Below are 23,536 nucleotides of genomic sequence, written 5' to 3'. Positions count from 1 at the left end.
CAAGAACTTGGGGGATCAGTCCCTTAATCTTCAGTTCATTAAGAAATCTGGAGCCAGAAGAGCGTGAAGTTGTGAGTAGGGATATAAAACTGTAACAAATCCTTTCAATAAGAAGAATGAAAATGTGGAAGTGTCTGTCTTTAAAAGCAAGATTGTAGTGTCAATACAAGCATAAACTGGAAACTAATGTAAGGACTTCAGAGGGAATGCAGTCCAGGCTCAATGTGTATGGTGGCAAATAACCTCAACATTAGAGTTTTGCACTGATTGAAGTCTTTACCAGAGGTGTTTGAATGATTAGCTTGCTGGCACTTATATTAAATTAACCTGTAGATAATGAAAGACATGTCAAGACATGTTGCATATCAGCATACTGAAAGGTGAAAGCAGAGTCAAATTCAACAAGCAGTGAAAGGAGAGTTTCAGAGGTTGAAGCGAATTTCAATCACAAATTAAAAGTGAATCAAAACTAATGGCTAGATTTGTATGTGTGAAAGGGTTCAGAAAAAGTTATCTGTAAATTAACATAGAAGTGCCACTTTAATAATGTAATTTTGAAAATAAATGTTTTTCTAATTTTAATTACTGAATTATTTACTATGCAATAAAGACTTCATGGGAATGAACACAGAAAATTTTGAGAGAAACTACTGCATCATCATAGTACAGAATATATTAGTTAGATACTCGTTAAATGCCTCATTCAACTGCAAATGCTACATTAAATGCTGTTAGGATAACGAAGAAGTTAAAATACTATAAATTGAAACAACCAGAACAGAGCATATTCAAACCGATTTGCATGTATAGCACCGTATTTTGTAGTAGGACAAAGAAAAGTGGAATTTTCTTTCTGTGAAATTGATCACTCTAAGGAGACTTCAGTGGATGGTGACCTCAGCTGCCGTAGGTGAAAATGTCTTGAAGTACTGATATTTTTTTTTTCCTTGCAGACACTCTGATTATGTAATTGCATCATAAATTATATTTCCTTAATTTTTTGGCTTTGGCAAAATATGGAAAAATAGCTCCAGTGCTTAATGCTGGGGATCTCAAAAAGTAGTGCTTCTTGTGTGAATTTAGTTTTTTGTATTATTTTCCTTTACTGTAACATAAGAATCTCATGTAGTGAGATTTTTGACTCTGAAAAAACTAATTTGTGTTGTATTATGAAGTGTAGATTGATTTTGTAAAATATATTTTGTTTGTTGCTTTTTTTTGGGTTTGTTTCAGTTTGTTGGTTTTTTTTTTTTTGAGGAGGAGGAATGGTGATTTGTTTTGGTGGAGCAATCCACATCAAAACTTCAGAGATTCTGTTGTGTGGTTACATGAGAGTTACTTTTGTGTCAAAGATGCAGTGCATTGTCTTATTGAATATCATGTTTCAATCTGGCTTGGTGTCTTAAGGAAAGAATGCTTACATAAGATAGAACAAAAAGCCCCTCACGAAACATCTCAAAGAAACCACAAAGGATATAACATTAGCTGGCAAAATTTTAGGCTTTATGCCTTCTTTGTCATCTTGATGGGATTTTTTTTTTTTTAATGGGGAGATTTTTTTATTATTAGGGTGTAGCCAACCCCCTCTCAGTCCAGGGCCTCTTTTTTTTTTTTTTTTTTTTTCCTTTTCTTTTTCTGTTTTTTCTAGCTCTTATAGAGGCAAAAAAAAAAGTTACTCATTCAGCTCCAAAAAATCTGTTATGAAGATAGACCTTTTGTTCAGAGGTTAATACAGTTCCATATGCAATCACTTCAGTTAACTCCATGAGCATTTAATAATCTATTTCAATAATTTAATACCATGTGCATGTAATATATAATACTGTATATATCTCATCTATAGTAACTGTAGGTCCTTGAAATGTACTTTGATATTTACAACTTCTGTGCATTTCAGCATCTGCAGCTGTGATGTATTTTGTGGTGATAACTTCCAGCATCAATTTAGCCACATCTGTTTTTTCCTGAAACAGACAACAACATTAAAATGGTCTCATTTGCTGTCAGATAGTCTTGCAGAGTAATGTACACTGTGTGGCTCCTGATCTGGGAAACCAATGCCTTCCATACTTGGTTGCCGTGTGAGGAATGTCAGTGGATGCTCCATCCCGCAGAGGTGCCGACTATACGAGTCCCACAAAGCACTTAAGCATGTGCTTACCATTAAGCTCATAAGTACAGTCACTGATCTTAAGCGTGAGCTTAAGTGCATTATTGACACAGGGCCAGAGGGCTAAGTGCCATCCAGAGAAGTCATGGTTGCCTGTATCCTGGGGTGACGATATCTCACCCCCCTCCTCTAATTTATTACAGCTGCAGTTTCAGCAGGCACTGAAATGTTGCAAGAAATGTGAAGAAAGGTGAGAGACAAGAACTGTTTTGGTTGCACCTGGGCAGAGCTGCCTCGTTGATTTCAGTGGAAGGTCTGCCATTGCTGGAGGTGCAAATTCCCACGCCACCAAAGGCTGTTAAAGACTCTGGGATTGTTAAAGGCTTACCAGCTCATTACACAGTTGGTAATCTAAACAGAGAGCATCAACAAAACTCAGGCTTTGAACCAGCAAGCTTTCAGTCATATGGGTTGTTTTTAATGCTGTATGTATGTAGTCTCATGGTTCATTTGAACTCCCAGCTAAATGGTGTTTGCCCCTTCTAATGTGAACGTAGCCACTGGACAAAAGGTGAGGTGAGGAGAAGCTGCTCCTTTAACCTTTCAGTTTTCAAATAAAACAGACGGTTGACTGAAAGAAAGGGGGACAACTAAAATGTTTTCTTGCTTTCAGGTTTTTAATTCTGTCCATTTTTTCTTGCCCTCTCTCTATGCCACTTGGATCACATGGGAGTGGGAATAATTGACTCGTGAGTTTCAGGACCTGATCCCATGCATTGTATACAACTGCAAGTTTCACTGGAAGCTTTACATGCACAAGTTTTATGCACTCTATTGCTAAGCAATTCCAGTTTCTAAGACTTCACTGATGTTAGATTTCTTTGGAAGAGAAGCCGCCTCCCTCCTTTTGCTCTTTGCTCACTCAAAACCATTGTGACCTTAAAGAAATATGTGTGAGCTCAGGGTGAAATTGGATCCTAGTATGCTAAACACCTTTTTCTTTGCAACTGTGCCCATGATATTACAAAGTTTTTTAGAAGTTGCATGTGGGAAGGACATGAAGGGAGAGAGAGTCTACTTCTGCATTAATATATGTTTTCTTCATTTAGGTGGTTAACAGTATTTTTAACAATAATTTACTGTTAAAAAGAAGGGATACATGAGTTGTGTGAAGCTTCTTAGAATACTCAGTCATTGCATATGGTGACATACTTCTTGTTTATTACTAACTGTTTGTTATTATTTTAGTGGGAAGAAATTAGTGGACTGGATGAAAACTACACTCCTATACGAACATACCAGGTATGCCAGGTGATGGAATCAAACCAAAACAACTGGCTTCGGACTAACTGGATTGCAAAAAGCAATGCACAAAGGATTTTTGTAGAACTGAAATTCACTCTGAGGGATTGTAACAGTCTTCCTGGAGTTCTGGGGACTTGTAAAGAAACTTTTAACTTGTATTATTATGAAACTGACTACGACACTGGCAGGAATATCCGAGAAAACCAGTATGTAAAAATAGACACTATTGCAGCAGATGAAAGTTTTACCCAGGGTGATCTTGGGGAGAGAAAAATGAAACTTAACACAGAGGTGAGAGAAATTGGACCTTTGTCCAAAAAAGGATTCTATCTTGCATTTCAGGATGTAGGGGCCTGCATTGCTCTGGTCTCTGTCAAAGTCTACTACAAGAAGTGCTGGTCCATCATTGAGAACTTAGCTATTTTTCCTGACACAGTGACTGGCTCAGAGTTTTCCTCTTTAGTTGAAGTGCGAGGAACTTGTGTCAGCAGTGCGGAGGAGGAGGCGGAGAACTCGCCGAAGATGCACTGTAGCGCAGAGGGAGAATGGTTAGTGCCTATTGGAAAATGTATCTGCAAAGCAGGATACCAGCAGAAAGGAGACACCTGTGAACGTAAGTAAACACACTACTTGCTGTAAATTGAAGGTCATGTTCTACCAGGTTTTTCTTTTTTCTCTTTTTTTCACCTTTTTTTTTTTTTTTTCTTTTAAAGAGAAATGCATCATCAGTCTGATTTTAAGGTTTTCAGATCCTCAATCTGTGAAGTTCACACTGGTTAATCTAAATCAGTCAGTCTGTCTGGTTATGAAAATCAGTGGTTGCACAATGCACTTTTAAATTTAAAGAAAATAAAGTCGAAGTTGTAAGAAGTATAAAGATAGGTTCAGGACTAACATTATGAACTGATTATTGTGGTGTTTCTTGTACTTTTTGATAAGGCTGAGTAAGTCATACCTATCACAGAATATTTTATCAGTGTCAGGTACAAGTAGGTAAAGAGTTTGTTCTTTCACATGATCTCTGACAGAATTATAAGGAAACTGAGATGGATATAGTGAACAGAATGGAGTGTGGTTAGTAATGGGAAAAATACACACAAGATCAAAACTGAACTAGAGATCTGTGTCAAGTGTGTAAAAATTCTAAACCAGAGACTGGTATTTCAAAGAGTATAAAATTTTCAGAATAAAGTATGATATCCTTTCTATAATGATTCTTTTTGTAAAAAACTAACTAAACTTTTGGCTTGCAGTTCGATCATTGTGATTAGTTTAAAATACAAGCAGATGAGAGACTACTGAGTTGTGCTTCCTGATTCAAAACTAATTCAGTTAACCATGTTCTTAGAATTATACTTACCCTTAACGTTGCTGTCACTGAGGCTAAGGTAGAAGACATTTCTGCTTAGCATGAGAAAGAATGTTTTATTGTCTTTGCTTCCAGTAAGAACAAGATAATCTGCAGTTTGTTTGAAAACAGGTGTTTTCATGTACGTATAATACAATGTCTATTATTTTTATCACAAGAGAACACAAGGTGTTGTCTACCACCATACGTTTATTGCAAAATAGGCAGGCATTTGTTGGTGAGAAATATTGAAAGTGAAAAAGTGGAAAAACCCCCACAAACCTATGAAGAGGAGAAATGTACATAATTTCAAAAACAAAGCTGGTAACACTCACTGAGTCTGAGATGCTTCCGTCTGATGAGAACTTCAAAGACTGTAGAGGATTTGGGACATCCTAAAACAAAGTAAATTAGTCTCTTTATTAATAGTTTGTCCTCATGAAAAAACACAGTTCTGCTTTTGACGAGTTTTTATGAGGAAATTCAGTAGAAGATTAAGTGAGTGGAGTTGATCTGAGGTTGATTTTTGTAGCTCCACACAAATCTTCCATTGTTTTGTTGGGAAGGGATGAAGTCTTAAACACTGCAGAGGGTGATCTCATTAGGAGTAATTGTAATGTGAAAAACTGCCCTGACAAAACTGTTCAGTAGACTGTATTAGAGGTCTGTTAAAAATATTAAGTGTTGTGTCCCATAGAAGTCTGTGTTGAGGTTTTAGATTTTTTTTTTCTGAGTGACTGATTTTTTTCCTTTTTTTTAGTTAACTTGCTCTTGATTACAGACTTAGTTATCATTGATGTAATTAATATACTAATTTTATTTGACTTTCAATAAGAGAGAGAAAATATCCAAAAAACACCCCAGTGTATGTTAGGAAGGGATGGGGGATATGAGCTGAGTGAGCATGGCAGGGATGGATAGAGAAGAAATTGATGTTTGGTGACTGGAATTCAAGTAACCTGTTTATTAAACAGGCTTCTTAATTTCTAACCGCGCTGATGTTGACAAAAGAATTAAATGATAACTTGTACTTGAGCCTGGTGGCGTGCTCATTTGCAAGAACACTTCCCATTTTTGGCTTGCTTCCAAAGCAATCGCTGGGAGAACACGCTACTCTGGAAGCAGTCCAGAGGATCATTTATGGTATTTTTCCTCTTTTCTTTCAGTGATCCTGTTAAGAATTTCAAAACAAACTCTGGCCCCATATTGAGGCAGGCTAATGTGTTTGAGAGGGAAAAGGTGGTAGGCAGGCACTCGTCGAGTGTGCGCCGAGTCGGCAGCTCCGAGTCAGAAGGATCTGGGTGACTGTGGCACGCGCTTGTAATTGCTGTCTGTGTGTGCTGTCTGGGCTCCAAGATGTTATTAAGTATGATCAACTATGTAGTGACCGATAATGCAGCTGGCACACTGATACTGCGTCTGTTTTTTGTGACAGGTATTGAGAGAAACTTATCTGAACATTGACACTAATGCAACTGGCTATCTGTTACTGTCAAGCTGTGTAACAGATCAAGTGGAAGCAAGTTGGTGTGTGCTTCCTTAACCCAGAGCTTTTATAGCCCTGTCTGAGGGCTCACTTCTGCAAATGCTTTGTACCTGGCATGCTGTGTGACTTCTTTGGGACTACTCAGGGCAGAAAGTATTGTGCTCTGTCAGGATGGGCAGAAGTCTGTGATTCTTCTCTCACACTTGCTAAAGCTCTGCTGAATTAACTTAACACAATAGGATAGTCTTTTAAAGATACAGAATAATACCTTATCTGGCTGTGTTGTAGCAAAGGTAGGAGTGGATGGCCACATTGTAGTTCCAAATAACTCTTCAGCCTGTAACTCAGCAGGGATTTTCATTTGTGTTATGCTACTTTGATTGGCTGTCTGTGATTGAATAATGTGCTCCTTTTGCATACAGCTCCTCTCCTGTTTGTGAAATTTATTGAGTTCAGATACTAAAACAATTGAATTTTGATTTATACACAACTCTGCACTGGGTGCCTTTTTTTTTTTTTTTTTTTTTTTAATTGTGTGTAAGTAACTTGGATAAGGAAGAAAACAGTCATGAGTGGTGAAACACATAACCTGGAAAATAAGGACCCCTGTGTTCCTCTTCATTGTTTGATCTTTCAAACTGAGTTAATATTTTTTTCCTTTTGAATGTACTCTGGTTACTTACTGCAATATGAGTGCCAAAGGATCCTTGTGACCTCAGTGGTCTAACAGATACAAGGAGAGCCAAATTTCAGAGAGCAACAATGCAATTTAAAGTAAAATCTTAAAGCTATAAACTATGTGAAGAAAACTAAGTGAGCCTCTGAAGATTCAGTTGCAGATTGTTTTGCTTATGTACAAGGAGACTGTTTTCTCAGTGTTAGTCTTAGTTCTGCTGGTGTGTAGCACTAGGCTTAGGTGTGGAAATTGTACACTTTAAAGGATTGTCTTGAAGGGTATCTAGCAGCAGTACCAGAAAGGTACTTAGACATATTCAGTTCTTTTAACACTATGTATTGCATCACTTCTGGAAAAAAACGCCATTCAACCAACCAAAAAATCCTCAACCACAAAACCCAATGGACTTCTCAGTAACTGTAGCAGACTCTCAATATATCTAACTTGGATTTTTCTCACAGTGGAGTTCATCTGATATGTTATGCATGTAAAGGAGTACACTGTGATCAGTGATTGATATTTGAAGGTGAAAATAATTGTATGAGAGCTTCTAGTATAATGTATTTTCCATCTGTTTCATGTTAGTTGGGGGTGGAGAGGGAGAGAATTAAATTTATTCAATCAGAGCAGTAGAGTGGTAATTCAGAAGGGAGGAAGCTTCTCTTAATGTTACTGAACTGAGAAATTGCATAGATGACTGGGCACCAAGTCCAAAAATTCAGATTCCTAGGGAAAGCCAAATGGGTGCATTTTACTGTTAAACATATTAAAATACTGTATGCATTAACAGTTGTTTTATTGGCCCCCAGATGAGGGGGGATTATAGCTATTTGCACATTTTGTCTTGGTGAGGTAAAAAGGGAGCTACAGGCTTTTCTTTCCAGACTTTGTCTAGTACTATACACTGTGCCAAAGAGCAAGCTGCATCTGTTCCTTCTTTTTTCTTCTTGGGACAAATATTTTCTCTCTTCTCTTTGTGACATATAACTTGATAACAGATCCAGAAACTGATTTTGCATTATGTGCAGCATATTTTTGGTAAAGTAGGTGTGGTTGTGTTTTTTTTTTTATTTTGGTTGCTTTTTTCCTTTCTTTCTTGTGTGTTTTGTTTCTTAATATTACTCCATTTAGGATCTGATAGGCCACATGTTTATTAATAGAGGACAGTGAATTAAGATGGGAATGTAAATAAGCTGTCGTTAAAACAAGTGTTCCTATGCTTCCCAAATGCCCAAGTTGCACGTATTGTGAATTGGGTCTAGAGTTCAGCTCAGGGAGTGTGGCACAGAAGCTGTGGGTGACCTGCAACTTGAGTAACCTGTGCTGACATTCTTGCATTTTCAATTTGAAAGTTTTTTGCTTTGTGGAGATGGGGAAAGTGTTAGAAAACTTTTCAATGGCATTTATATCATCAAGACTTTAAATGTTTCCTTTTTTGAAGAAGAGTTACCTTTCTTCCTTTTGCTTCCAAAATTACTCTAGGGAAGAGAATGTAATTAGTTTCAGCTAATTGAACCTGAGCAGAGAATGAGGGTATCTCTATGTCACTGAATCTTGTCATTTTCTCAGAAGCCCGTAGAAGTTCAACAGCAGAGCATCTATCTCCTTTTCTTTTTATTCCCTAACATATTTAATAACTTTTCTGTTCCTTTTTAAAGAAAGGTCAGTGGGATCTGATATCAGGCACCACATACAGCTGAATATGAACTATTTGATTAAAAAAAAAAAAAAGTTTTAAAGGTGGGTATCTTTGCAAAGGCTCCTAGCAGGGTTCAGGAAAATAAGCTAGATATTTTCAAGTGGTGGAAGTAGGACCTTCTAGCTGGACGGTCAAGAATTACTGAAGGTCTTTGTACCATGAAATGGAGAGCTTTGATTTCTGCTTCAAGCCCCCTTGGAATTTGTAGAAATTAAATGTTTTGGCTATCATTCACCCTGTAGTCTTCTGTCTTCACTTCTTGTCAGGGAGGTGTCATAGAAAGATATATTTTTGTGTTATATCTTCCTTTCAAAACAGTCTAGTGTTCATAAAGTGGATGATTTTTACAAATTTGTCTCTCTAAGTCATTTGGATTTCTTTGACCTGTTTTGTTCATGGTCTTCAGCTTTCTGGATGTGAAAGCACAGAAAATAGAAAGGGAAAGGAGCTATGTCCACTGTTAAACATGACCTCTTTGAAAGTGGTTTCCAAATGAAATAACACGAAATATCTGGTATTCTCAGGGGTCGTGGCTAGCTGTTCCCTGAAACAAACTGATGCCTTCATGCTTCATAAATCTGTTTCTGGGCTCTTCTGTGTTGTCTTTTGGCCTTAAGATACAATTGATTTTTTTATAGTGTTGTTTTGCCTGAAGTACCTGAATTAGTTTGAGAGTATGATTATAGGCTGTCATTGTTTTGGTGATACAGTATCCTCTCCCAAATGTGACATAAATATATGAGGGGAAGTAAAGTGAGAAGTCAAAGTGATAAGTAACAAAGGCAGTCAGAACCATCTAGTTTTCATTGATAATTCCATTAAAGTGATCCCTAAAATGAATTAACTGCAGAGCTATTGACAGATTTAGTTCCCAATAAACTAGTAGTTTTCCTCCAGAAGAAGTTAAAAGAGGTGAAATTGCGCATGCAAATAGGCAATCAGGTGCCCAGATTCTAGAAGTGAGGTTGTTGGATAATGTAGTTTAATGTAGAGCTCTTTCTCTCTTCAGCCTCTCTTCTCCTCTGCCCTCCTGCCTGCCCCTCTTCCCAGCTTCTGCTGTCTCCTGGAATTAATGTTAGTTTTGCATTTTACTTGAAGTTTGATGAATACAAATTTCTTAAAGTAAATTTGCTGTGTGGTTGTTGTTTGGTGTTTTTTTGTTGTTATTGTTGTTTTTTGTTTTGTTTAGTTATTATTATTATTATTATCATTATTATTATTATTATTTTGTCAGATCCACTGCTGTGCACAGATTTGGAAAGGAAAACAAAACCAGCAATAAGATCTAAGAGAATTTTAGTAATATCTCCTTTAGTTACAGGGGAAGCACTAAAACTGTCTGTTTTACGGGTCTGGGATGCCACTACTGAATTAGCTACGGTTGCTCAACAGCTGGGCCATTAACTCCTTAGCCATAAAGTCTCTCTGCTGTTTGTTCTAAATGAAGCTTTAGTTGGTATTTAGAAATGGAATCTCATCCTGTCAAGTCTGTTGCTCAAAACTATACATTTTGCTTCTGAAACAAATTTTGCTGGCCAAAAATCTTTTGTGAAAGGTGCAATAGGTGTCTAATAGCTTTGCTGTAATTTTCTAAATTTTCTATGTTTCTAAATATAAAAAAGTTTTCCTACATTAAAAAGAAGCAGCTTACTTGGAAATACTGAGAAGGTTTTTTTGATTTGTTTGGTTTGGATTAGGTTTTTTTGTTTTTGTCCAGGGTTTCTGTTAACTTTTCAGAATTAGGCCACTAAAATAAATTTAAGTGTTCTTTAATTTCTGAATACAGTTGGGAGAAATCATATACAATCCTCATTAGGAGTATCATAAGTGTACATGCATTCCATTAAATATAACTGTTAGGTTTTTAAGAAAAAATGAAACAAAATCCAGGCAGAAAACAAGGTTTCAGGAACTGAGAAAATAGAGGTGGAAGGTTATAGAGAAACCAAAAGTAGGAATCAATTAATGGAAGAACTGATCACAGAAAAGAGAAGAATGGGTTAATAACTATTTACCTAATCTACTTCATGTATCTGTAAAACATCTATTATCTCTATGGTGAAATGCTGTTGAAAGTTGTTCAAGAAAGCTGCAGTTCAAAGTATAAATTAGTCTCTGAAAATAAGGAACCTTAAGCAAAGGACTGAATTTGAGGTTTTTATTTAAGTGAGACAACCATATGGTGAGATCTATGTTTGGTACTGAAGCTGAAAAAAAAAAAGGAAATTATGTGGGCAAAATGTTTGGCTAACTAGATTAGCTTTTGAATTTTGATGTATCCCAAGCTTCCTCTTTATTGTGAAAATATTTGCTCCTCAAAAACAGATCCAGTGTATTAAGCAATATTAAATCCTTAAGGATATCCTTCTGTTTTCACTGAGAAACTGTGGAGATAGTTTTAGTGTACATTTTCACTTAATATCATGTTTATTATTATTTATTACTTGAACTATAGAGTAAAAATTAATTCTTGCTTCTTGACTTCTCAGCTGGCTTGCCTTATACTATGCAAGCTCTGTCTGCAATTCTAATTTAATTATTAAAAACAGTAAGCCATGCATAGTTTATTGTGAGTAGACAGTTTTTAGATTGAAAACAAATAAAACATATTCAAATTAATATCTGCAAAGTCAAAATGGATCTTTTTAAGTTTTATAATAATCTAAATACAACCCATTGTGTTGTGTTTTGCCTGTCCTAGAGTTACTGTAAATACTGCTTTTATAAAAATTTAAGACTGGAACAAAACTGAGAGTAAAACAGTTTGTAAGAGTTTCTTTCAAAGAGTTAGAAAAATGTATTCAGAGAGCTTATTAAAAGCCAAGCACTTGACAGGAAAGATATGTAGATGATTTCTACTGTAATCCTTCAGAGTGTTGTGGCGTCAAAGAGAACCAAGGAAAGAAAAGTACAGGTTCACTATTTAAGTCAGCATTACCCAACTTTAATTTCATAAAAAGAAACTGCTCTTTACAGAATCGTGTGTCTAATTTTTCTATAGCACTGCCTTCTTGTGAAAACAGAAGCAATAGCAAATGTATTTAAGACATTTTTATGAACACATTTTGCCTTACTTAGAGAAGTTTTTATCCCTGTGCACTTCCTAATCTTTGTGCTGCTGCTGTCTCTCACAGTGAGGTCTCTTGTCCCTAATATTAATGAAAAATATGTGTTATATGTGAAAGTGAATAGTATCCAGTTTATAGTTCACGGCAGAAACTGTGGTAATCTCGTGTTTAATTTTTTTTTTTCTCTCAGACACATCAGCAGTGTGTGAGGTGGCTCTGGTGAAAGTATTTTTGTATACTTTTCCATTTATGACTCTTTTTGCCTTCATAGTCTCTCTAATAAACACAACACACAACAAAAGGGAGAGTGTCTGTTAAGTGTTTAACACTTTTTTCCCTCTACTTTTCTTAATTATGAAGATTTTTTTCATTTAGGAAAAATTATCTCTTTGCATGTATATGTTCCTTAGAATTTTTTTATAATATCAAGCTAATTTATAAGTCTAATTCAGAATAGGAAAGGCATCCAAGTATAAAACTTGAATGCAATAAGAATTGGGCTCAAATATTGTATTGAGTTCAGATCCTGTCAGTGCATGTACCTGTGCATTTCTATTTAGCTGGGTGGCCCTGCTGCTTGTCTTAGGGGGGATAAAGTTTCTCACATCTGTAACAAACATCAGGGTTTTTTACCCAAGGTAATTTGATACTTTAACCTCTTAATTTTTATGATTTAGATTAGTTACATGTGTCTCTTTGCAAGACATGGCTCCCCTGCAATAATAGTGTCAAGCATTTTTCAATAAAGTCCAATTCACTTCATTTGTTAATATCATCTGATATCAGTGCATAACTCAAATGTGTCTGATTGATGGGGGGAAAAAAAGGAAGTACATGACTGAGAAAAATAGCTACTTTTAATGTTATGCACTGTATTTAGTATATATAAATGCAAAAGTTATTTCTTGTTGTAATTGGGAAATACACTAAGGCTTTAGAGAGGCTGGAGTAAATCTACAGCAGGCTGGCTGCTGATTTTTTTTTTTCTTTAACAAAAAAAATTTCTGATACTATTTATTACCATAAATAAACATGCTGAGAAAGTGTAAAAATGAGGCTTCTACTTTTCATTAAACAAGTTATAAGTATTTTAAGGAAGTAATGCCTAATGCAGGAAACTGTCTGCAGAACTGCAGGCTGAGGCACCATCTCCAGAACTTAATGCTAAGAATCCCATTAACTTAATGGAGTAACATAATATGTTGATGTTTTCCTACTGAGGAAAGTGCTAAAGTTTTAGGTAAGTGTAAGCATATACATCAACTTGAAACTTCGGTGTTGATGAAACATATTTAAATGCATACTTTATTAGAATTTTCTGAATTGTAATATTGTGCTGCTGTAAATGTACACAGAGAAGTGAATATAAACTGAATCCTAGAATTCCACTGATGGTACATCTCCCACTGGTGAGATGTATAATCTCTAACATAATTAATGGCTATAGCTTGCTATTATTCTTTCCTTGCATGTAGTGAATATGATATATTGTGCAGTGTAGCTGACTAGTGTTCATTTTACAGTGGATGGAACACAGTGGATTAAACTCATATAGGGGGTCAGGTGGTATTTGGAGGTCTTCTGGCAGGTGACTAATGTGGTGGCCTCATGTAGCCATATGCACGTGACCTGCTGTACATTGCCTTTCTTTGTCTTACTGGGTGTTTCCTCATAATGTGACTAAACTGCAAGTGTCCCCTGACAGTTGCTAGAGGTAATTTTTCTCAAAATCCATGTATATGTTTTATTTCCAGTCTTTTGACATAGTGTAAGCATGCATATTTTCCTGTGGAAGCCTAAACCCTTGTGTAGGAGAGGGCAGGACATCCTTCATCCACTTGTGATGGACCGTCAAAACAAAACTCAAGAGTTGTATGGAGCTTGTATTAATGACCTGATTCACTTGACCTGAAAAGTTAGAATGGCATGGGGCCTCCAACCCTCTAAATCTCTTAGTTTATCAATTTACAAGCTAATGTTAATTTTGGGGTAGTAAACATAGTATTTTCTTAACTTCCTGAGTGTACTTTTTTTTTTTTTTTTTTTTTTTTTTTTTTTTTTTTTAACATTAAACTATTATATGAGTAGATTTTGATGAGAAATTATATGTTTAATGAAAATGTGTCTGCTGCCTATTTGAATCAATCAATTTGTGCCCACAGAGGGATATAGTTGGTGTTGAGCAACTCATTAAATCTCTAATATAAAATATTGGAACCCTTGCTTAGCTACTATGAAAATTCTTAAAGAATGCTGGTGATTGAGGCATTGCAAGTAAAGTTTATTGTATTCCTAAAATTTGGGCAGTTAGTGTGCCAAATAGCTCAGCTCTGATAATGCTGGAACAAATTGCAGGTTCAAAAATTTGTCTGTGAGACACGGTCTGAGTGGGCAACATGTGGCTGTGATCACTGTACATATTTGCATGATCTCACTCAACTAATTATCCAGGCTTAGGTCAACTATTTTTCTTGCAGAGGGGAATTTGAATTTGGATCTCCTGCTTCAAATAGGGCATGTCTCTTAACCAACATGCAGTCACTGTTAGAAGGTTTTATTAGCTACTGCTGAAACTTGTTCTCTCCATCGTGTAGCAGTTAGAACCATTCATATGGAGTGACAGATTCCAATCCCTTAGGTTATAATCTTTCTTTTGTATATAAATATATTTATTTATATGAATATATATAATATATAAATCACACAGACATGCATATAAAATATAAACCATTTAATCTTGACTGAGTCGTAGTGTTTCCAAATGTTGACATAATTTTGTTTTAATTAATTATTTGCATTGTATATATATGTATGTATTTATTAGGTGAATGGTACAACTGGAGAAGGTCTACTGATTTTTTTTTTTTGCTTATAAGAGTGATGTGTTTGTATGTCAAAGCAAATGGAGATGTATTGATCTTTCCCCTTGTTTCTGTTAGAATGTATAGTTTTGTTTGAAGTCTTAAAATATCAAGTAAGAAAATACTATCTTTTTCTTTCTAGTTATATCGAACACATTTTTTTCAAAGATAATTTTTGGTATCTTGTTTTTAATTGATACATAGAGATAGTTTTGGGATGTGACTGGAATAGTTTCAAAGAGAGGGTATTCTTACTTGATTTTATTGTCTTGGATCAGGCCCATGATACAGCCTCTTAGCTGAAATCAAGCATCGAATCTTGGATATTTGATTTCTCATGTTTCAAAATGTCAACTTTCTTTTTCTTGATGGATTAATTTGCACAGTAAAGAAATTAAATAGCTCTCCATTTTAATTTTTTTTTTCAATTTATTGAAAAGATCTGTTCCATATCAGTAGCTCTTCAGGAAAAAATAACAATCATTATATTATTTACTGAGTGTATTATAGTTGTGACATTGTTCTGTGCTGATTGTGCAAAGACACATTTGTCTGTTATATTGACAAATGATCAGCTTTCAAAATGTGGTCAGTTTTATTGGCACAACCTAAAAAAAGAGAGTAGTGATAAAGTTCTTCCAAATGATAACTAGAGGAAATAGACATGGTTTTAACTGTTAGCAAATCCCAAGGCTCCCCATTGTCACCTTATTATCTCACCTATGGACATCTCAGCTGGATTTCATCTGCAATCTGATGCTGGGAAGTGTGACAGTATCATGTGCTTAAAATTATAAGCAGGGTTGAAAATCATGTCCTCCTGTAAAGATGGAATAGAATTTTCAATCTGTGGTCTTTGACTGTCTTTTCTCTCTACTTAACACTTATAATTAGTAGCATATCACTTAATTTTCTGATTAAAAGGCACAATTTTTTTGTCTTTATGATGCATATGTTTGTCTGTCTGCTTCATTTGTCAGTTAAAATAAGTCTCTACTTGTTCTATTATTGAAAAAGTCTTGTCAGTGGAATTGCTAGTGAATAATACTGGTAAACAAGGGAGAGAAATGACATATTTTTGAAACAGTTTTTCTTTTCCCTGGGCAAATGCAACATAGGAGGAGACAATGACATACCTACTTTTGATCTTTTATCTTAAAGATTTTCTGTCATATTTAGAGCTACAGTCATTGTATTGTGTATTATTGTTGTAAAAAATCATGTATCCAAGAAGATAAGATTCAAAATTCCATGACAAGTAGAGATGAATGGTTTTTAGAAAATAAAGCACAGGCTTATAGCACAAATGGTGTGCAGTATCTGAGTAACGGATTTTATTTCTCTCCTTAATACAAGGACTAAATGAAAATGCAATACCTGTTCTCACAAAACAAACCCCACTTTTATAATTCCACCATTTAAAGACATTTTGTGTGTTTAAGCAGTGACAAAGGTATTCATTGTTAATTAACATTCAGGAGATAACTGACTGTCAGTTGCCAGTCAGAGTGGATCTTGGAAGAATGTTGACATTGATTGATGGACATGTTCTGGGACTATGCACAAACAACCTGCTCAGGTCATCTGAATACATAGAAACATTACAGATCAGCTCCCCATACACAAAAAGCTCAGGCTGTCCTTCTTTCCAAAGGGAGGATATCCTTCCAGGTATCCTAGACTCACTTGATTTGTAAGTTAAGCCTTCACTTTCCTGCACTGTGGTCACCTGTAAAGAAAAGTTCAGTTTAGTGTGGTAAATATGGATACCATGTCACTGTTCTGTTTCTAGCTGTTTGCGATTGGCGTGCTTAAGCATTCAGCTTGAAGCAATATTTTTTTATATTGCTTTTTGGAGTGCTATTTTTACTTACCTAGTGGATATATACTAATGCAATTTTTTTCTTTAGGCAGAAAAAAAATCCCCAACCCCTAATTTATATTACTTTGAAATACAGAGATGAAAAAGTCTTTCAATCTTGCCATCTCTGTGGTCTATTCAGAAGTGAGTTTTAGATATCTGCAGTGATACCAGCTGCATGCATCTCCTTGAATCAGTAGTGTATTTAGATTCAGTGAAATGCAGACACCCTCATGGCACCCTCACACCTCCTTTTAAAGGAGGATATAAGCAAACTTTAGTGTGTCATACCAATTCCGCTTACCCTAGGCTGAGTAGCCTGCAGGCTGTGGGAAGTGTGTCTGAACTCCTCCTGCTTCTTGTAATGGGCAGCTGCTTATACAACGGTGGCAGAGCTTAGCTAAATAGAGTATGGTGGTTTGTGGGCTGTAGAAGCTTTCAAGGAGATGACACTTTCCTGTGTAAGTGAACAGCCTGGTCATCAACATATGATAAGCACCTGTGTCACAGATACTTATTTCTCATGATTTTTCTCAATTTTAGTTTTTTTGAATATGCTTCCAAATATATCATTGTTGGCTTGAATTTATTAGCTAAGACAGAGGGCTGCTTATTAAGGTGTCTGAAAAGGAAAGCTTATGACTGGAGCCCTTTTCCTGTGATTATCCATGGGGGCAAAACTCCTGTGCTCTATTACGTGACTCTGTAGGTTAAAAATTGGATCTGTCTTGTCTTCCTTAAAATCCCCATAACTTTCAGCTTTAGGAGACATTGCAGTTCCACCCACTCCAGATGGGAGAAGCGTGCTGCTGGGAATCCCTTGCCAATCTCTGTCCCTGATAACAGTTTCTGAAGCATATTGGGGAAATCTGTTGAGAGCTGTTATAATTTCATACTTGTGTGCCAGATTTCTCTTGCTCTGTTTCTTCCAAGTACCTGCTACTGGGGTTCCTTAATGCTTCTTTGGGGCTGGCAGGGTGTTCCTGCAATGAGGAAGAGTTCCCTGCTTTTACCCAGTGGAAAAGGGCACCACAAACGTTTGTGCTGCAGAACTGCTTATTTTCCCTTGGGTAAAATCTTGCTTACTTTATTCACACACACACATACACACACATACACAGACCAAAAAAAAAAAAAAAAAAGAGAGAGAGAGAAAAACCAAACCAAAAAAAAGTAATGAGTCCCTTGGGACTGCTTGTGAAAGTAAGAAAAACAGGAATTGGCCCCATGTCATAACCATCTGTTATTAACACAAAGAGCAAGGGCCCAGTCTTGCAGTCCTTGCTAAAAGCAGTTTGTTTAATAGGAATTACTACAAATATGAAAAATGTGTGTTTTCGTCATTACTGTGACAATATTCCCTTCCAGTAGTGAATAAAAAAAGTCATCATGAATCTTGGTGTACAGTCACACAATTGCATTATTTTATATTGCAGTAGGCTGTATGCAATAAACATCTCATTCTAAGAAATATATGTATTGCAGTATTTTCAAAAATCACTTCAGCTACTTTTATGCATATTTTTTTCATAGTACATCTTTTTATTTTATAGCTGAATTATGACTGGGTTTTCTTTTCTACTGTTTTTATGACTGAGGTAAACCTCTCTCTTTTTTTTTTTTTTTTTTTTTTTTTTTTTTTTTTTTTTTTTAAATAGCAGCTGGTTTGCAAATAGTGCCATTTTTTCCTTTCCTTCAGCTGAAAATGTTTGACTTTTTACTTGATGACTCCCTTGCCCCAGACACACACACTCTCCAGTCCTCTTCTCTAATTATAAGTACAAGTGTTACTGGAGAACTGAAATAATTTGACCCATCTTGCCATGTCACATCATGGCAGAGAGGTAGTTTTGGTGGCTCTTTCTTCTGTTCACCCGTAGGAATAAACTGCTAGGTTGGATTGCATTTATTCCCCCCAACTTTGTGACCTCCTCCCTATTTTGTATTTCTAGCTTCATATTTGAGAGAATTATTCCATACTATTTAATACAAACCCTGTATCTTCATAAAGGATCAGCTTGACATCTTCCTGCCCATTTGTTTTTCCATCAGTTCATCACTAGTTCTGAGAGTTGTGCCAGTCCCTACAAGGTAACTTGAGCCATAAGTGTTAATAGGAGCATTTAATCCATGCTCCTTCACTTCTGGCTATAAATCTGCTAGGCAGAACATGGATTGCTATAATCCTGTTGATTGCACCTCAGTGGCAGGCCAGTCCCCTGGCAGGCTGCAGTGCCTTTAAGGGTGGCTTTGAACAATTGGTCTGGCACAGAGCACATGCAGCTCAGCCCAGAATCTGAGAAAATATATAAATTATGATAGGAGGCTACATGTTTCCATGGTGTATGCAGAAAGACAGGAATTGCTGTATTGGATCAAACAAGTGACTTGTCAAATCCATTACTCTTTTGCCAGCAAATGTCCAGTAGCAGATGCTTGGAAAAAAAAAAAATGAAGGAACATCAGTTTTGCTTTTCTTCAACCCAGAAACATTCTCTACAGCTCTGTTATGTCTCCTTCATATCTTTCTCCAGTCATTTTGTCATTCAAATGTTAGATTTTTTTTCATTATGTGTAATAGATATGTTCCATATGAGCTCTTTGTGTATTTTTGTAATTTTTCTTAAGTTTGTACCCTAGATTTAAATAGACTGGAAATTCTACAGATGTTTCCATTGTTAACTATTCAAGCCTTAAATTCTTGTGCTGAACTTGACTGAAAAGGCCCTTGAGGATCTGATGTAGAAACATACACACTAACAACACTAAATTGATTTATCTGCATTTAGAGATGTAGATTATTAACAGTTTGATTGAGAAAACTAAATTAATAATATTTAAATGATGTGTAGGACAAATGCAGTAGAATTTTATTACAGGAACATTACAGCAACTTCTTTTTCTGTATTTAGAGACACTTTGAGCCATTGAAGAGTTAAACCTCCTCCCCTCCTCAGGCAAGCAGGGTATCACTTTCCTTAAAATGCCATTGGGAAACTGAGATAAATGGTGAAGCATTTTCTGTGTTGACATGATGTTCGCCTGTCCGATTGCATCCTTCCCAACAGACAGCAGAGAAGCAATTACAAAAAAAGACATCTGTGCCAAGGTTTGGCTAGCCAGGGAGGGCAAGCTCTTGTGTTTAAGAGGTGGAGAATCCAATTGATGAAAATGTCTGGGCCTGTTAGCACCAATAAAGCTGAAGGCCACTGGGAAGCTCAGAGAGGGTCTTTTGTTGCGGAGATAGAAAAGAGGCCGAAGCTGTGACACTTGGGGAGGAATAGGGTCAGCCAGTACGATCATCCATCTTCCTCAATGGCAGCTTTCTGTCAGTTTTTAACCCTGCTCAGCAGAGGATCTAAACCCCTATTGTTGGCACCAGCCAATTCTCAGCCAAGTGTAAATGAAGTTAATATTCACTGACCTTATGCATAGCCAATGAAGGCCCTTGATGTCATCCTGGAAATAATGTTATCTGACACTTCAAAAAGCAGATGTTGGCAGGTTGTTTGTGGTTTTTTGCTGAGCCAGTACGTAAAGACGCATTGTTTAGGCACCTCGCATTTAAACTGATTTCCATAATAACCACAAATAGGCCTTTCTGACCTTAAATTGACATAGTTATGGTTTTAGTTTGCATGTCATTATATGCTGCTCACAAAGCCTGGCTAACCTGCTCTAAGTGGTCGGGGAGAAGTAGCTTGGTTCACTTAGATAAGAAATATATGGGTCAGTGAGCAAAATTTATAAAACAGTGAATAATTAAAATAGTTTAAATAGTTCCAAGCAGACATTTTTAGAGCAAAATGAAGAATAGCATTTTATTTTGCAACATACCTCCACGAAAGGAAATTTATAACAGAAGTTAAACAAAAAAAATGCTTTCAGAGGTACAGACAGCTTTTAATTTGAAAAGCCTATTGCAAGCAACTGTTAACGTCTTCCTTTGTCTCCAGTAATCTTTTGTCATGGTGAAACATGATTATTCTAATGTTTTAATTACAGAAAGTTAAATAATTCTTATAGCTTCCACTTTGCCAGAAATTTGTCTAAGACGGCAGCACACTGGTGATATGTTCGTATTTGTACAGTGCATTTCATCCAGACAAATCCTCAAACCTTCTGCAGGCTTCTAGAAACAGAATGAATCCACGTTCCTCTTGTGTAAAAGCCAGTGTCAAACATATGTTGTAACTCTAGGGTGAAACATTATGGTTCTTTTTAAAGCATAGTGCTATTTCTCAGCAGCCTGTGGTTCTGATTCGAGGAAAGTTATAAACATGTACTACACATGGGAGGTGAAAAGTATTGGATTTGGGTTATTTTTCTTGTAAATTAGCTATAATTCTGGCTCATGTGCCCTTATCTTATACAAGATGAGCATAATAATATATGGTAATAAAGTGCAGATGCAGGATGAGTAGTCACTATTAAGAAAAAATTTCAGCTGGACGAACCAATGAACTTTGCACAACCATGTTTTTCCCTTCTCTGTACAAAATGCAGCAGCAGGTAACAGGAATCTAGAAAATTCTGTTATGCCATGGTATTGGTATTAAAAATATGTTCAAATGATGCTTGTAGTATAGTTAGCACCTTTCAGGCTGTGTGATGCATTCCTGTCCTTTTAAAAAATGACTCAAAATAGCATTACTTTTTTTTTTTTTTTTTTTGGTCAAAGAATGAGTTAATAGTTGAACTGAGAAAGCCTGATAATCACAGTTGCTCGGGAGGCAATTATCTGACAAGCTGGCAAAGATGAGAAATACCAGAACAGATCTGCATCTAATTGAAATCACTCAAATCTGATCTTAAGATAAACAGTCCTAGTATTTTTGGAAACTCTGGTATTGATTGTGTTCTTCCCATCAGTTATGTTTGTTTGTACCTGTTAGAGAAGTGAATGTGTTTCCTGTAGTAACAGATTTCCTTAGAAACTAATCAGCGAGAGATTTCTCACTATGTCTTTGCTCGATAGTAACTCGAATCAGATGGGATATAACAAAAAAAGAGAGAAATACATTCACTATGTTCCTGGATGAAATTTTAAGGAATTGATGATTGATTTTGTTTGAGGTACAGCATTGTATTTCATTAGCTTCTGGTTATTTGTGTGCTGTCTGTGACATATGACGGTTCAGTCATATAGCTCAGATGATTAAAAGGCTAATTTTAGTTTAGAATTGATTTTAATGGGGTATCTGATAGGACTAATTTGTCCAGCTAGATTAACTCAGTTTCCCCCCCCAACCTGCCCCAATCCTATATTCAGTTTATTCTACAATCATTCTGAAAATACGTGACGCTAGATGAAAATTTCTGAAATACAGAATTACAGCCAGCTATTGAACAGTGTGGAAAGAGCAATGAGCCAGAGAGCACTGAAAGCAATGAAGCACCTTAGTGGGCCTTTAACAAGCCCTAAGTCTGCTAAGCAAGCAAATTAATTTGTTTAAGACTTTCAAAGACCCATTTCTTCTGTAAGTTATATTGAGTAATAACCAGATTGAGTCATGTTTTCATTTTGCTATTCTGCTGTAAATCAGTTCATTTCTGGCTCAGTTTTGTTAGTCTGTCCCTTTGTCAGGCTTTATCCTATGAAAAGTGTAGAATGCCAAAAGAAACATCAAACTGACCTGATTCTGCCCTCTCCTCCAGCAGAAATGGATACTGACTACAGAAGTTTATTTCCTATTTCTGGAAGGAGACTGTGAAAGAGAAATTTGCCTTTGTGAATTAACCCATGGACAGATTGATTCATTTCATCCTGTTGGTATTGAATATTGTTCTTGTTTTAGTTGAAAGTTTGCAAAATGCTAGATTTCCATGGGCAGGCCACTGAGGAAGTGATCCAAAAATAATATAAATTGAAAGTGTTTGGTTTAATGTACTTTTCTGTTTGTTTGTGGTTTTGTTTTGTTTTGTATTGGTTTTTTATGTTTGGTTTGATTTTTTTTTTTTTCTCCTTAAGCAGAACAAAACAAGAAATGCTTTGGAGTAAATGTCAGCAGAAGATTCATTAGGGGATAGGGACACAGGTAGCTGTGGAGGTGTGGGGAGGTGGTTGGGGTCTCTCCTGCTGATGGAAGGCACTGCCAGCAGTGGGTTTGCTGGTGACATTAGTGCTGTGTCTGGTGGTTCTGATGAAGGAAACCTGTCAGGGAGTGTGAATCCAATGTTCTTGCTTGGAACTTGGTTGGTTTTGCTCCTGATTCATCTCATCTGTAAGAGGTGAGGTCTTTGACAGCAGATTTTTTTTTTTTTTGGCTGTTTCTATTATTTAGGATAATATATAATTTTCACCCCTGTACTCTGGGCCTCTGCAGAAACAGTCTGTATGGATCTGAGTTCATTTGTATTGCATTGTTAGCATGGCTGTGATTTTCTTTGACAGTTATATCAGCTGGGAAGAGAAGAATGGAATTAGATATGAAAAATTGCTTTGTTCTCCAGAGTTTCTAGAAAACATCATTGAAGCTGTAGCGTGAAATCTCTAGCGCATCTGCAGATGATTTGTACTAATAAAAAATAGCCAGCAAAACTCTGTTGGAGAAAATAATATTGGAAGAAAAAAAGCACAGAAAAATCAATTGTATGAGGAGATAGAATATTTAGTACTGACTCATCTTCCCTAATCAGTAGAAAAATGGATTATGTGACTAATAAAGAATCACCTCAAACAGAACAGTTAAACCATGTACCATTTTGTTGAACAGATCAAAGATACTGTAAATAATGAAATACATGATTTTACAATGAACAAAATTTGCCATATGGGAGGGGGAAGAGTCGAATAGCATAAAGCACTTGCTGTCAGAAAAAAATCAAATGAATGGTGTAAAGCACCTGCTGTCAGAGTGAAGCCTGGGAATGTATTACTGGGGAGAGGGAAGGAGAGGATCAGTCAGTTATAAGGAACTGTTTACAGGTGAGGGGATGGAATCTAAAGATAAGATTTTGGGCAGGGGCTGAGCTTGAAGAGGACGGTGGTGTTTCTCAGCTTCTACCCTGTACTTTGGCGTTCCAGGCAGTAGAAGTGTCAAGAGGTGGACTAGCACAAACGGGAAGCAGGAGCTCTCATGGCCGTGGTCGGCATTCCATCTGATGGCTCGCATACCACCG

At 36.3% G+C, this 23,536-nt stretch overlaps 1 protein-coding gene across 1 annotated transcript in view; it reads left to right on the top strand.

The window, feature by feature from the left end:
• Positions 1–23,536, top strand: part of EPHA7 (EPH receptor A7) — a 149,453-nt gene that overhangs the window by 5,223 nt on the left and 120,694 nt on the right. The window contains exon 3 of the mRNA XM_066314411.1: positions 3,359–4,028. Coding sequence (XP_066170508.1) covers positions 3,359–4,028 — 670 coding nt within the window. The remainder of the gene's footprint in view (positions 1–3,358; positions 4,029–23,536) is intronic.

This window comes from Sylvia atricapilla, chromosome 3 (assembly GCF_009819655.1).
Source record: "Sylvia atricapilla isolate bSylAtr1 chromosome 3, bSylAtr1.pri, whole genome shotgun sequence".
Classification (NCBI taxonomy): Eukaryota; Metazoa; Chordata; class Aves; order Passeriformes; family Sylviidae; genus Sylvia; species Sylvia atricapilla.
This window is presented reverse-complemented; position numbering and strand designations above follow the sequence as displayed.